Raw genomic sequence first — 15,592 nt, 5'->3', positions numbered from 1 at the left:
TCCTCGCCTTAAATCATTTGTCGGCAGGCTAGTCGACAGGCCTCATTTAATAGCACTCAAGCTAATGAGTCCTTAGTTAAATTCATGGCCATAGAAGCTGGACGCTCACTGACTGATTCATTTGAACATAAATGTAGTTACCCTGTAGTCAGCACATGGGCATATTGTTCATGCTGTTGGAACATGGATTTGAGGGCAAGAGAAGTCCTCGTTTTGAAACTTTAACATCATCATCATCATCATCATTTTTTAATTATTTTATCCGTTATATTTGTTTAAGGGTGTTTGGGGCGAGTGTTTCTTGAACTGAGTGGACTGTTTTGTTATGAATGTTTTTTTCTGAAAGAATCAACATGGTATTCTGTTCCCTTAACAGACATTTACCATGGTAAATAACCACAGTATCACCAAAAATACTGTATTGTAATTTTGTTTCTCCTGTACAAACACTGTAAGAAGCTTTCTGTTTACTTTTGATGGTAATGGCAGCAAATATCAAATTACCACAGTTTTATTCCAATATCAGTAGTAACTGTGGCTACCTTGGTAAAATTCTGTAAGGGTTGAATCTATGTTTAAGATTCTTTGATATGTACAAATGAAGCTCTTGAACAAGTGTTCTCTGATTTGAGATAATGCTAAAGTGCCTTTGTTGAAATCAACTGCCTGAATGCTCTTGTGTGCTCCATACTGTCAGAGCAGTGCATTATCTGAGTTCATGGCAGCTTTGGATTTGGTTACACTGCCAGCATGTTTTTCCATATACCCTCTTTATGCTTGTGTAATGGACTATGACTTCCACAATAGTTTTACACAGACGCATTCTCCACACAAGACCGAGCTAGAACACTGGGGGAAGAAGAGCAAGCCATCTAATGGGGCATGGCTGCCCTCTTGTTCATACGAGCAAAATATGGACATCACTCCTTTGAAATTATGTACACAAAGGCACCTTGATTTATATTTGGGCTGTCCGCCTTTTATCCAGTGCGGTCAGGCCTGAATATTGATATGTGCTGCTGCATTCAATACTTATTGATATTGCACTTTAGGTCCTTTTTAAGATTACCCTTCAAATGTAATTGGGCTTCTCAAAGACCCCTAATGTAAAGTGTACCTGGCCGCTGATTCGGACAGGTCATTCTTTATGTTTGAGCCCTGAAACAGTGTCTGTTCAAATTTCAGGGGAATATTTGTATATACATTTGTAACTATATCATTTAGTATAGGACAAATCAATGGAGATCTATGAAAATACGATTGCAGCAGCACATCATATTAAATAAGGGTCAGAAATCCTGGAATGAGCTATGAGAATCTTTTTCTTTTCTTTGGTTTATTTTGTTTTTCAACATATGTGTATCTACTGTTTTTTAATAATTTATTTTAGTGTATTTAAATTATTTAAATTATTTAACTAATGAATTAAAGGGATATTTCACCCAAAAATGAAAATTTGATGTTTATCTGCTTACCCCCAGGGCATCCAAGATGTAGGTGACTTTGTTTCTTCAGTAGAACACAAATGATGATTTTTAACTCCGACCGCTGCCGTCTGTCAGTCATATAATGCAAGTCAGTGGGAACTTGGACTAAATAAAACACAACAGACAAATCCAAATTAATCCCTGCGGCTCATGACGACACATTGATGTCCTTAGACACGAAACGATCGGTTTGTGTGAGAAACCGAACAGTATTTATATCATTTTTTACCTCTAATACACCACTATGACCAATGGCATTCATCACTCGATTCGTGAGGTCTGATCGCGCTCTGACAACGGCAGTGATGTCTCGCGCATATATACTTCAATGAGCGCGAGACATCACTGCCGTTGTCAGAGCGCGATCAGACCTCACAAATCGAGTGATGAATGCCGTTGGACATAGTGGTGTATTAGAGGCAGCGGTTGCAGTTAAAAATCATCATTTGTGTTCTACTGAAGAAACAAAGTCACCTACATCTTGGATGCCCTGGGGGTAAGCAGATAAACATCAAATTTTCATTTTTGGGTGAACTATCCCTTTAACTTAGATTTTAACCTGAACTGAGGTACAAAAATCACTTCAAAGGTCCCGTTCTTCGTGATCCCATGTTTCAAACTTTAGTTAGTGTGTAATGTTGTTGTTAGAGTATAAATAAAATCTGTAAAATTTTAAAGCTCAAAGTTCAATGCCAAGCGAGATATTTTATTTAACAGAAGTCGCCTACATCGAACGGCCAGTTTGGACTACATCCCTCTACTTCCTTCTTTAATGACGTCACTAAAACAGTTTTTTGACTAACCTCCGCCCACAGGAATACACAAGAGTTGCGTTTGTAGAGTGTGTTTGTCGCCATGTCGTCGAAACGCTGTTTTTTTCATCCCGCAGTCCAATCACCGGGTCTGATTCCGGCTCAAATTGAAAGGGTAAAATTAAAGACATGTTTACAATAACACTGAGCGCGTGCATCTCCACGTTATGGTAAGAGGCGTGACCTTTCCGGGCAAGATGCGCTAAGCTGCTGTCGAATCACAACACAGGAACCGCTGGCACAATCAGAACTCGTTACGTATTTCTGAAGGAGGGACTTCATAGAACAAGGAAGTCATCAGCCCGTTTTTATGACAGTGGAAACAGCGGTATACAGATAAGTAAATTATGTGAAAAATACTGTGTTTTTATACACGCCAAACATGAACACATGTTATATTGCACACTATAAACACAATCAAAGCTTCAAAAAACCACGAAAGACGGGACCTTTAAGTAATTTTTTCAGTTATTTTGTTCGTCAACATAAATGTAGGTACTATTATATTTATTAACTTATTTAAATATTACTTAAATTATTTAAATATTATAATTTAAAAATTAATTAATTACAAGAATCACTTCAAGTAATTTTTTTTCAAGTCACTTTGTCAACATAAAAGTAAGCAGTAGTTTATTTATTAATTTATATTAATTTAGATAAATGTATTTAAAATAATTAAATTATATAAATAATGAATTAATTTAGATTTTAACCTGAACTGAGGTACAATAGTTATTCCTTTAAGTTTTTTTTCCGGTTCATCAACATGTAGTGTATTTGATAGTATATTATAATATATATTACAATATAATTAATTAAATTATTATATACACGTACATATATATGGGTCATTGACGAATAAGGTTTTTAAAAGTGTAAAAAAAAAAAAAAAGGAGACATAACTAACATAACTAATGTTAACATGAACTAACATGACATAACTAATTTTGAAGTTTTATTAAGTGTTAACAATGAGATTATGTGGTTTTTATAATCAATAAATACTGCTTTTGTCATTTTTTACAAAATGAACAAAATTTGTCACCAAAAAAGTCATTCAGTTTAACCAAAATTTCGTGTTTTACTGCATGACACTTTTGGTTATAAGGAATGACGATTTGTTCAAACAATGCTATCAGGCTGATATCTAGCTAGTTGGCAATAGGACAATCAAACATTTTATATTTAGTACAAGTTTTTAAAATATTACAACATTTTCCATGGTTCATAGCAGTTGTGCCAAATGACCTTTATCTGAACATTCTTTCTCATTACAAAGCAACAACTTCTACACATAATTTTAATACCATTTTGCACTATGTTGATATATGATGTTATAAAATCATGCCAGAATATATACATTTATTACATTTTAAAATATTTTAATCACAAATGAAATGGCTGTATTGGCCTTTGGATGGTTAAACCGAATGATCTTTTGACACTTCAAAATCTTTAAAATACCTTTATATGCAGCAAAATATAATTAATACCTACTGGATTAAATAAAAGAGATCTAATTGTACTACCTTGCATACTATACTATATATATATATATATACATATATATATATATATATATATATATATAATTGACTTAAATTATTTAAATAAGCTAAATAATCTAAATAAATTTTAACCTGAACTGAGGTAAAAGAATCAAGTTTTCAAGTTTTAAGTTTTTGTTGTTGTTGTTGTTTTTTTAGGTTTATTTTGTTTGTCAAAATAAATGTATCTAGTATTAAATTTAATAATTTGTATAAATTGAAACGTATTTAAAATTTCTACATTTTTTTTTTATTAATTCACTTTTTTTTTTTTTTTTACTCATTTTGGGGTCACCTTTAACTTTTTCCCTTTCGAGATTTATTCTATGAGGTATTGATTAGTCACTCTTGTCATCTTGTCATTTTATCTCATCAGATACCATGATAAAGTGGAAGTCACCAGTAACTTCTTAGGAGCCATGTGGTTGATTTCCATAACCTTCCTGTCTATTGGTTATGGTGACATGGTGCCTAACACGTACTGTGGGAAGGGAGTGTGTCTCCTTACAGGAATCATGGTGCGTCTCTCTTTTACCCTACTAATTATGTACAAATCTTACATTAAATTCTATTTTTGAGACATTTATGTCCTTGTGAGTTTATCTGCATATATTTTACAGTTATTAGTGTCCAGTCAGCCATAACGTAATCAGGCCATAAAGCCATTTTGTGGAGAAACAGTTAAAAAAAATGCATGTCAAGTCTTGCATGAAATTCTGTTTTTGAGACATTTACATCCATATGAGTTTATCTGCATATTTTTTACAGTAATTAATATCCACTCAGCCATAATGTTTTCAAGCTGTGAAGCGATTTTATAGAGGAACTGCATATATAAAAAGCTCTCTGAACCATCTCTCTATGATTTTTGTTGTGGTTTTGTGGTCTATGTGTTTTTTTCAGGGCGCTGGCTGCACTGCCCTAGTGGTGGCTGTCGTAGCCAGGAAGCTAGAGCTCACCAAGGCTGAAAAGCATGTCCATAACTTTATGATGGACACTCAACTCTGCAAAAGAGTGAGCATGTTTAATATACAAAATGATCTGACATAACACTGTAGCTAAGTGAAAAACAAGCAAGTATAAAAGAAGTGTTAACTGGAGCAGTCAAACTCGCTGAAAAAGCACTTAATGCCAAACGTTGACTCTGCATAAGCTGTGGAAACTAGCCAACATTCACTGGATGATATAATTTTCTTGACAAAATCTGGCAAGCATATCTCACCCATATCTCTAATTCACCAGAACCTTGCTGTGTCTACAATTAGTAGTACTTAAAGCTGTATTTCAGGAGTATTAAAATTCAAAATTTTTATTGTTGTAACTGTAAGTACCCAAACATACTGTAGCTGTACGTCTTTCTGTCTAGCTGTACTTATGTTATATGTAATAAATATTTTATATAAGTTTCTTATTTGCTGACAGGTGAAAAACACGGCTGCTAATGTACTCAGGGAAACATGGCTAATCTACAAACACACAAAGCTTGTGAAGAAGATTGACCATGCCAAGGTCCGGAAACATCAGCGCAAGTTTCTGCAGGCCATTCACCAGTACGTATATTCACAACATTTAATCTTTATATTGCTACGCGTTCTGTCCACCTTTGTATTTTATTAGATGCAATATAAATCTAAAATTTATGGTGATTTAAAAACTGGATTTAGTTCAATTTCACTTAGGGAATCCACTCACATAAAAAGTTTTATATGGAGTTTTTGGAAACTGAATTGAACCTTTTAGGCTGAATAGACTGAACCTCATATTTCCTTCCTAATTTATTCTAATTATTTACAGCATTTTATGTGCCCGAAGCCTTATACCTTGTATGGAAAGGAAATGACATGTACTACGGAGCCCCTCAAGGGACATGGTGATAGGAAAAAAATATAGATCAATGCTTTTGCATTCTCTCACAATTATATAGTTGGGTAATTATATTGTAAATAATTTGCGGGCATCAGGAAGCCGCTATCAACATGCAGGGTATTGAAATCGCTTTTGAATGCACGTTCACTATTTACTTTGACTTTCCAATTCACGATCACACCTACTCTGTGTACAGTGAGCAGCGGTACTGACCCCACATTTTACAAGATAAGATATTTAGCCGCTTTTCCACTGAAAATTACCCAGAACAATTTGTCCCAGAAACCTGTTGGTGTCTGCATTTCCATCACAGTCTAAAGTACCGTGAAGATTAGTCCAGTGACGTAGAACTGCATGCGACTTTCCAGTTCCAGCTGGATTTCATCCTCTGCATATAAGCTTAATAAAGCTTGAACCTCAGGGGCGGCGCCAGAGAATTTTGAACCCAGGTGCTGAGGGGGTGCTTGATCATTGACAGGGGGAGCTGGGCAATTAATAGTAAATATAAACAAAACAGGTTATTGTTATTTTTTTATATAAATACTAAAATAAATATAAGGAAAACTCGCCCACTCGATTTTGTAATATTCTCTAATTATGTAGTCCATATAAAAAGGTGCATTTTTATGTCCATGTGGAGATGGCAAGTCAGAAAGCACTAGTTTATTAATAAATAATTAAAATGTCTTCTTTTCCCCCAATACATTCATAATCAGTTTGCCGGTGCTTTTAGGCAATTTTTTTATGCGTGAGTTTGAGTGCGGAATAGGCTATAATACGCCTGCCTATATATTAAAGGATGGTTTAGTATATTATTATTTTAATCAATTTAATTTAACATGCAACTAGTTGACTAGAAAAATCTTTAGTCTGGGCAGGCCTACTTAGCACAAGGAAACGCTCCATTTTTAAAATAAAATGCTATAAAAGTGCGACAGCTGCAAATCACGTCATTATTGCATTGCACGAGTTATGCATGCGTAAGGAGTCAAATGTTTTTTTTTTATTATTATTATCAGCTTATTTATTAAAGGTGCCATAGAACGTCTTTTCAAAAGATGTAATATAAGTCTAAGGTGTCCCCTGAATGTGTCTGTGAAGTTTCAGCTCAAAATACCCCATAGATTTTTTTTTTATTAATTTTTTTAACTGCCTATTTTGGGGCATCATTAACTATGCGCCGATTCAGGCTGCGCGGCCCCTTTAAATCTCTCGCTCCCTGTCCCCTCGAGCTCTCGACTATAAGTGCAGTTATACAGTGCATAAACAAAGTTCACACAGCTAATATAACCCTCAAATGGATCTTTACAAGACGTTTGTCATTCATGCTGCATGCATGCATCGATTCCTGTGAGTAAAGTATTTATTTGGATGTTTACATTTGATTCTGAATGGGTTTGAGGCTATATGCTCTGTGGCTAACGGGCTAATGCTACACTGTTGGAGAGATTTACAAAGAATGAAGTTGTGTTTATGAATTATACAGACTGCAAGTGTTTAAAAATGAAAATAGCGACGGCTCTTGTCTCCGCGAATACAGTAATAAACGATGGTAACTTTTAACCACATTTAACAGTACATTAGCAACATGCTAACGAAACATTTAGAAAGACAATTTACAAATATCACTAAAAATATAATGTAATCATGGATCATGTCAGTTATTATTGCTCCATCTGCCATTTTTCGCTATTGTCTTTGCTTGCTTACCTAGTCTGATGATTCAGCTGTGCACAGATCCAGACGTTAATACTGGCTTGTGTAATGCCTTGAACATGAGCTGGCATATGCAAATATTGGGGGCGTACATATTAATGATCCCGACTGTTACTGTTACCCCCAAGAAAGACAAAACGTATGTCTTGTACTGAACTCTTGTTATTCAACTATCCCGAGGTAAATTCAATTTTTGATTCTAGGGCACCTTTAAATACAATAGGCTATAGCCTGTATATAATTGATTCTAGGAAAAAATCTGTGGGGGTGCTTTTGTCTTTCTTGGGGGTGCTGAAGCACCTGATAACCCCTCCTTAGCACCGCCCATGCTGAACCTAGTTGTCGGTCCATCTGTCGTAATAGCAAACAACTCTAACTGCATGCACCGCAACAGACTTTTAAAAATGGTAAAATAAAATGCTTTGTGGAGTCAACCAATCAAAATTCTATGTGAACTCAACCAATCAGCATGTTCAGTGCCCAAGTCCCACTTTGAAAAAGTACTACATCGCAAGCAGGGACTTTCTGAGGAGGAAATTTTTACCCGGAACTTCATTTAGACCCTGGTCTCTGCGGTCGAAACACACAGAGTATCACCCTTAAAGTCCATAGTTCCTGGGGAAAGTTCCTGTGGTGGCTTTTGTCAATGACACTCAGCATCTGTTGTGCAATAAATCATCTGGCATCGTCCAGTCAATCGTCTCTGATGTGCTGTAATGTAACAGACTACTGCAGCAAGCCTAACCATGTCCCTTTAGGGCCTCCGTAGAATGCGTTTTCCATGCCTTTCTGAATTCGGAATTAGGCTTCGGACACATACCTAATTTTTTTGGAGTTTTACCTGTCAGATCATGGGCTTCAATCTTGAGAATGGCATAGATTAGGCTTTCCACAGTCCTTCAGTACCAAGATGATGTTGAAAGTAAAAGAATTTAGGATTAGATTTAGTATGCTGGACAATCAGCATAATTGTGTGCATAAATGACCAAATGCACCTTTTGGTTAAATATTACTGCCTTGACAAGATGATGATGTATTCGCAGTCGGGGTGTATTAAGTAAATGTAAACAGGCAAATAAAAAAAAAAAAAAAAAAAAAACAGATTTGTCTCACAATATTGGACTAGTGCATTGGAACTTGCAGTGTAAATGCAGCCTGCCTCTGTCTATTAAAATATTATTAATCAAACAATAATATTAGCAAGAAAAAAAACAAAACCTACTCACTGCTATTAATTATTTCTTTGTTCTTCATTACTGACTGTTTACTGGAATAATTACTTGGAAAAACTTGAAACAATAATGTTTACTTACAGTAATTGAGCTATGCTTGAAGGCTACTTGCCATTGCTTAAATTTATTTGTTTATATTTATATTAATATTTAACTTCTTATATAAAAGAGTGTGTTCAATAGAATATTAGTTTTTGGTGTGAAACTGGTATAGAGCATAATGAAATATCACTGGTATGCTAGACAGTAACTTGGATACATGCCTGAGAAGATCCCTGTCACTAATTTCGCTCTCAGCTCACCCAGAATATGTGCTGGACAGAATAGTGTTTACCTTCAGCTCATGCAAAAGCAAAGCATTTTTCACTATTGATGGAAATACCATGAAAAATTGAAGTGAGACAAAAAATGTTGCTAAATGGTCTGGCGATGCAAATCAAATGACATATTATTTAGTCTTTTGGTGTGGTGTGCAACTTGAGGTTTTTAAAAAATGTATTCTGTGTTCCATTTGTTTTGCCTTAAATCACTGCAGAGCTCAGAAGTAAGTCATGTCTTCTCTCTTTCCTTTCCATTGGAATCCCTTTTCATTTTTACAAGTCTTATTCAGCAATATCAACCAACATGACGAACATTGAAAACATTTGAAGCTGGGCATCATTTTTACTTAGACTTGATATCCATTAACGATATTTAGACAAATGAGATTTGAATGGTTTACCAACCTGTTAAGGTACTTGGAGGGAAAGGTTCTTCGCATCTTCTCAGCTTCAAATTTATCAGATGCCACAATGTCCGAAATTCATTCATCTAGCCTGTACCAGATTTCCACAGAACACTGCACTTTGATCTTTTTAGTCGTACCACCATGTACAATCTGCTAGTCTGGTGGTCTGCAGTGTTTTCTTGCAAACACAAATCTATTGCAAATCATTTTTATCGAGATGCGTTTAGAGAAATACCAAATGTGAATGTTAAGAGACTGCATGAGATGTTTAGACAAGCTTCAGCATTTGGTAGTCGTTTCCTTTCACTTGGTTGGTTCACTTTTAAAAGGGACATTTCGGCCAAAAAAAAAAATTCTGTCATCATTTATTCACCCTCATGTTGTTCCAAATCTGTATGTAGTACTGATGACTAATTTGCGAATGAATTATGAATGATTCAGAATAAATTGAATTGAACTGAATGATCTGGTTGCAGGCCTTATGCGTAGTCTTCACACAAAAAAAGAGTGACCAATGCATTATGCAAAGTTTATCCGTTTGTGTTCCACAAAGGAAAGGAAGTCATACAGGTTTGGAACAACATAAGGCTGATTAAATGATGAATAGAATTTTAATTTTTGGCTGAACTAATCCTTTAAGTGCAGTAACATTTTCTGGCCGTGTTATAGGTTCTCTGATGTGAATCGCCAGTCCTGCCCGTTTGGCCCGTGGTCAAAGTGAAAGCGCAACTGCTGAGCACAACAATTCATTTATAATGTATTTGGCCTTCGCTTTTACGAGACCACATAAACATTCCCTTGCCTAATGCATACAATCATAAAATTCTATAAATATCTGCACATGAAATGCTTCGTAAACTCAAATCGGCCCGTGTTGCTCGAAGTGCGGAGAAGGTAACAATTTCATCTGGAGTGCAGGGAACTATGGAGGTCTGGGTACAGAAAACAACAGACCAATTTTGGCCTTCCCAAAATTGAGAGTTCATCTTTAAAACAGTACAAGCACATGTGAAAAAGTACAAAGTGTCCACCTTTGATTTTCCATAAAGCTTGCACACTTGAGTTTTTCACACTTGTTTTTTATTTGTCATTGGGAGGGGGAGAGTTTGAAACAAATGTATGGTTGGGATTGGTTTAGGTTGCTTTGTTAACTCTGGAGAAGACATTTACAGTAATTTTGAAGAACCCATCACGTTATGTTTATATTCTGCATGTGAGTATCATTGACAAGCATTTTCCTCAAGACATTTTCTTAAGATCTGACTGAAAGTTCCTTGTGCTACACTTACAAAACTCTCCTCACCATCTGTCTCTTCTGGGTTTTGTCCATGCTTTCCTAGAGGAAAGCCCAGCTTTGTGCATTTAGAGAGTTTCTGGTGTTAGCCTTCTGAATTCATAGGCACTGAATTAGGTTAATGCTAATGCATCAGATCTGTCATTACCATGGACCACAAACCATGTGTCCTCCACATTCAGTTCATCTGTTTGCACATGTAACACTGGCTCCATTCTGACATGATATAATGAATGTTTTCAGCTACATGAGTTTTAATGTCTGCAGTCTCAGTGTTGACTTATAAGGTGGTGTTCGAGGTGTTTTCACACATTTTGCACCGCTCTTGTTACAGTAGAGCTGTTTAGTCTTGACGTCAAGTTGTAGGCCTGTCTACCAGCTGCCAAAAAACGATAATGTGTTAAATAGCAATTTATAGATTATGGTTTATGATTTACGATCAAAAGTCTGGTTAACATGACCTTACTTCATTTCAGGTTTGATGTTATAAAATACACACAGCCATAACTCAAATGTGAATTCTGACCACAAGTATGAGAGTTACTTGTGATATTTTATATATACTGTGTGTATATATATGTATGTGTGTGTGTATATATATATATATATATATATATATATATATATATATATATATATACAGTACAGTCCAAAAGTTTGGAACCACTAAGATTGTTCCAAAAAGACGTTTCGTCTGCTCACCAAGGCTATTTAATTAAAAATACAGTAAAAAACAGTAATATTGTGAAATATTATTACAATTTAAAATAACTGTTTTCTATTTGAATATATTTCACAAAGTAATTTATTCCTGTGATGGCAAAGCTGAATTTTCAGCATCATTACTCCAGTCTTCAGTGTCACATGATCCTTCAGAAATCATTCTAATATGCTGATCTGCTGCTCAAGAAACATTTAATGTGTACAATTGTACAAAATATTTGTGTACAATATTTTTTTTCAGGATTATTTGATGAATAGAAAGTTCAAAAGAACAGTGTTTATCTGAAATCTAATCTTTTGTAACATTATAAATGTCTTTACTGCCACTTTTGATTGATTTAATGCATCCTTGCTGAATAAAAGTATTCATTTCTTTAATTTCTTTTCAAAAAAATAAAAATAAAAATTCTTACTGACCCCAAACTTTTGAACGGTAGTGTATAATGCTACAGAAGCTTTGTATTTCAGATAAATGCTGTTCTTTTGAACTTTCTATTCATCAAGGAATCCTAAAAAAAAAAGTACACAACTGTTTTCAACATTGAAAATAATCATAAATGTTTCTTGAGCAGCAAATCAGCATATTAGAATGATTTCTGAAGGATCATGTGACACTGAAGACTGGAGTAATGATGCTGAAAATTCAGCTTTGCATCACAGGAATAAATTACTTTGTCAAATAAATTTAAATAGTACACAGTTATTTTAAATTGTAATAATATTTCACAATATTACTGTTTTTTACTGTATTTTTAATTAAATAAATGTAGCCTTGGTGAGCAGACGAAACTTCTTTTAAAAACATTAAAAATCTTAGTGGTTCCAAACTTTTGGACTGTACTGTATATATACACACACACACACAAACACAGACACACATATATATATATTTACATTTTTGACAAAACAACCGCTGTAGTCCTAAATCAAGCCCTTAACAATATATATACAATATATGCATGTATATAATATATGTATGTATATAATTTAGTTAGGGCTTAAGGGCTTGATTCAGGACTACAGCGTTTGTTTTGTCAAAAATGTATATGTGTGTGTGTGTCTATATATATATATATATATATATATATATATATATATATATTTATAAAATTTAGTTTCAGTCTCAAACAAATCTCTTGTTGACGCTTTTAAAAGAATAGTTGACTTTAAAGCAACTCGATGGTTTTAGAACCTTATAAATGTATTTCATGCTTTAATTACTTCATAATTGTCTTACTGCATTTCATTACTGTCCATTACACTTTTGCTGAAAGTTTCTATCTGCATCAGATCAAGATCTAAAAAGTTTAGCAGCACAGTTTCTTGACTTTGAGGTAGAACTATAGAATCCATATCCATATGCTTATGGAGTTTTGGATGATGCCTCAATCTTTCTTTTCAGTCCTTTCTTTTTCATTTTACTTCCTGTGGCTGAATAAGTTTGCATGTCTGACTGGACAAAACTGGAATGTAATTGTTTGCATGTGGGCATATCATGTAATGGGAAAACATTCATAATGCGACACTTTAGACCTTCTAGATTTCAGCCTAATTATCAAACTCTGTTTCTTCCTCTCTTCCCTGCTAATTTTCCTGCTCTTTTCATTGACACCCCATCATAACCTCCTGCACTTTCTTTTGCATTCCTTCCTCTATAATCTCCTGCCTCCCTTGTATATCTGTGTGTCTTCTTTCCTTGCGGCCCATCTTGTTTTCTTTGTCTGTCCACCTGCTCCCTGGCTTCTTTTTTCCCAGACTGCGAAGTGTGAAGATGGAGCAAAGGAAGCTGAATGACCAAGCAAACACGCTGGTGGACTTAGCAAAGGTGTGTACTGTATTGCTTGTTCACCTTGGCATGTTCGTTGTTTAGCATAGTCATGTACTCTAAGCAAAGGACTGTGGCTGTGTGTGTATCAGACTATTAGATTTTGTATTAAATTGTGTATATTTTAGCAGATTATCATTTTTAGCAGGAGTGTGATGACACAGACAAGCTATATTATGTACACTACCATCCAAAGGTTTGTGGTCAGTAAGATTTTTTTTTTTTTTTTTTTTTTAAGAAATACTTTTATTCAGCAAGGATTCATTAAATTGATCAAAAGTGACTGTAAAGACTTTTATAATGTTACAAAAGATGTCTGTTTCAACTAAATGCTGTCCTTTTCAACTTTCTATTCATCAAAGAATCCTGAAAAAATATATATCTCAGTTTCTACAAAAATATTAAGCAGCACAACTGTTGTGCTGGACTAATATAAACCAGAAATGTTATTTAAATTTGTTTGTTTGTTTTTTTTACATATTTTTTTTGTCTTAAAATAAATTCTTAATGCATAAAATACCCTAATACATTTTCCAGGGCACACTGCGTTGAATACTGTATACCACAATGCAATACACTCGACCTGACTTTCCATTAACTGTGATTTTTACCATCTATTTCTAGATCAAACTCCTAGACATTTTTATGCAAAATTTAATTAACCTTCTGCCATCTTTTGGTCACTTTAGAATGAAATATTTATGTTTAGAATGTTTTACTTTTTTTTTTAAATATAAAAAATATATATATTTTAATAGTATTATTTAAATATTTTGAAATATTTAAATCTGAATATGTTTTTTTGTTGTCAGAAAATTTGCCTATATTATGTGCAGGATTTTTCCATGCCAGTGGACACATAGGATATTTGTATGTGTGAGTCTATTTATTCATGTGTTTTTATGTGTACTTATTGAAACTATAACTTCCTCAGACGCAGAATGTGATGTACGACCTGGTCTCAGAGCTGCAGGAGCGCAGCGAGGAGCTGGAAAAGCGGATCGGTCACCTAGAGGCAAAACTGGACTCCATAAACAGCAGTCTGCAGGCTCTGCCTGGCCTGCTCTCACAAGCCATACAGCAGCAACAGCAACACCTGCTGGACGGGCTGACCCAGCGCGGATTCACCTTCACGAGACCCTCCTCGCAGACCTCCGAACGCTCCTGGGCGTCATCCGTGCACCGACGGAGATCACCTTCTACTGCACCACACACGTCCTCCGATAGCGGCTAGCACGCTCTCACACACTCCAAACCATACTCTAAACCTACACACACACTCCTCTCCTACACACCTCTGTCATCAACTAACACTGCTAAATATACTTTTAGTACTAAAACGTTAACAAGAATGACAACTTCAACACACTGGAATAAAATGTAATGAATTAACACATCATGGTAGAGATATGGTTTATGTTTAGCCATTGTATGGCTGTTTAAAGTTAGCTTTTTTGTAAAGCCCTTGTATAGTATGGACTGGATTCAGACTGCAGGGGGTGGAATGGATTTATATCGGGAGAGATATAGTTTGAAACAGAGCATTAAATGGAACTAAACCCATGAAAATAAAGAGGACTGAGAAGGAAGGAAAAATGTGAGGGAGAGGAAGTCACTCACCAGAGTGACTTTCTGTCCATGGCAGTGTTTGAAGATGTAGGCTACGTTCAGATTAGCATACTAGCATAATACTTACTGTTGCTGCAGTATTTATTTATATACAGTGTACAGTATGCAGATTTTCTGTGTGCATAAAATACCCTACTACATTTACCAGAGCACACTGCCTTGATACCGTATCCCACAATGCAATGTGCTTGAATTGACCTTCCATTTTCAGCGTTATGGTTAACGGTGGTTTTAAACATCTATTTCTAGATTGAACTCCAAAAATAAGACATTTTTACTCAAAATTTTATTTACCCTCAGGTGGTGTTCGGTCACTTTAGACAGAATTTTTACATGGTTTTACTTTTTTTGACAGAATGGTATGAAACTTGGTGAATTTTGTGGCACTTACTAGATTAATACATAAAATGTGGGCATGGTTAGAAAAGGCAATATGGTCTTAAAAAATTGTCACACTTGTGATTGTCACGGTCAAAAATAAGCAATGTTGGGGGTAACATTATAAGTTACGTAATCAGATTACTTTTTTCAAGAAACTAGTAAAGTAACATTACTTTTAAATTTACAACAAAATATCTGAGTTACTTTGTTTTCTATTTATTGACTGACGGCTCTCCTGTACCCATGTTGAGAGAAATCAGATGTAAGTGCAGAGGCTTTGTGTGCGCTGTGTGAACATGATGGTTCTATCTAGATTCTATCTAGACTACAGTAGTTCTAGACTAAAAATG

At 34.9% G+C, this 15,592-nt stretch overlaps 1 protein-coding gene across 3 annotated transcripts in view; it reads left to right on the top strand.

Annotated features, from left to right (window-relative positions):
• kcnn1b (potassium intermediate/small conductance calcium-activated channel, subfamily N, member 1b) overlaps positions 1-14,628 on the top strand; it is a 43,374-nt gene extending 28,746 nt beyond the window's left edge. For 2 of the 3 annotated variants that reach the window (XM_048211326.1, XM_048211328.1), the window contains exons 5-10: positions 4,226-4,367; positions 4,753-4,863; positions 5,272-5,399; positions 9,199-9,207; positions 13,163-13,232; positions 14,167-14,628. In XM_048211326.1, the coding sequence (XP_048067283.1) occupies positions 4,226-4,367; positions 4,753-4,863; positions 5,272-5,399; positions 9,199-9,207; positions 13,163-13,232; positions 14,167-14,466 (760 nt within the window). In that variant the 3' untranslated portion in view covers positions 14,467-14,628. The remainder of the gene's footprint in view (positions 1-4,225; positions 4,368-4,752; positions 4,864-5,271; positions 5,400-9,198; positions 9,208-13,162; positions 13,233-14,166) is intronic. The other variant, XM_048211327.1, reaches the window with a different exon arrangement.
• The last annotated feature ends 964 nt before the right edge of the window (positions 14,629-15,592 follow it).

The sequence above is a fragment of the Megalobrama amblycephala genome, linkage group LG12, assembly GCF_018812025.1.
Source record: "Megalobrama amblycephala isolate DHTTF-2021 linkage group LG12, ASM1881202v1, whole genome shotgun sequence".
Taxonomy (NCBI): Eukaryota; Metazoa; Chordata; class Actinopteri; order Cypriniformes; family Xenocyprididae; genus Megalobrama; species Megalobrama amblycephala.
This window is presented reverse-complemented; position numbering and strand designations above follow the sequence as displayed.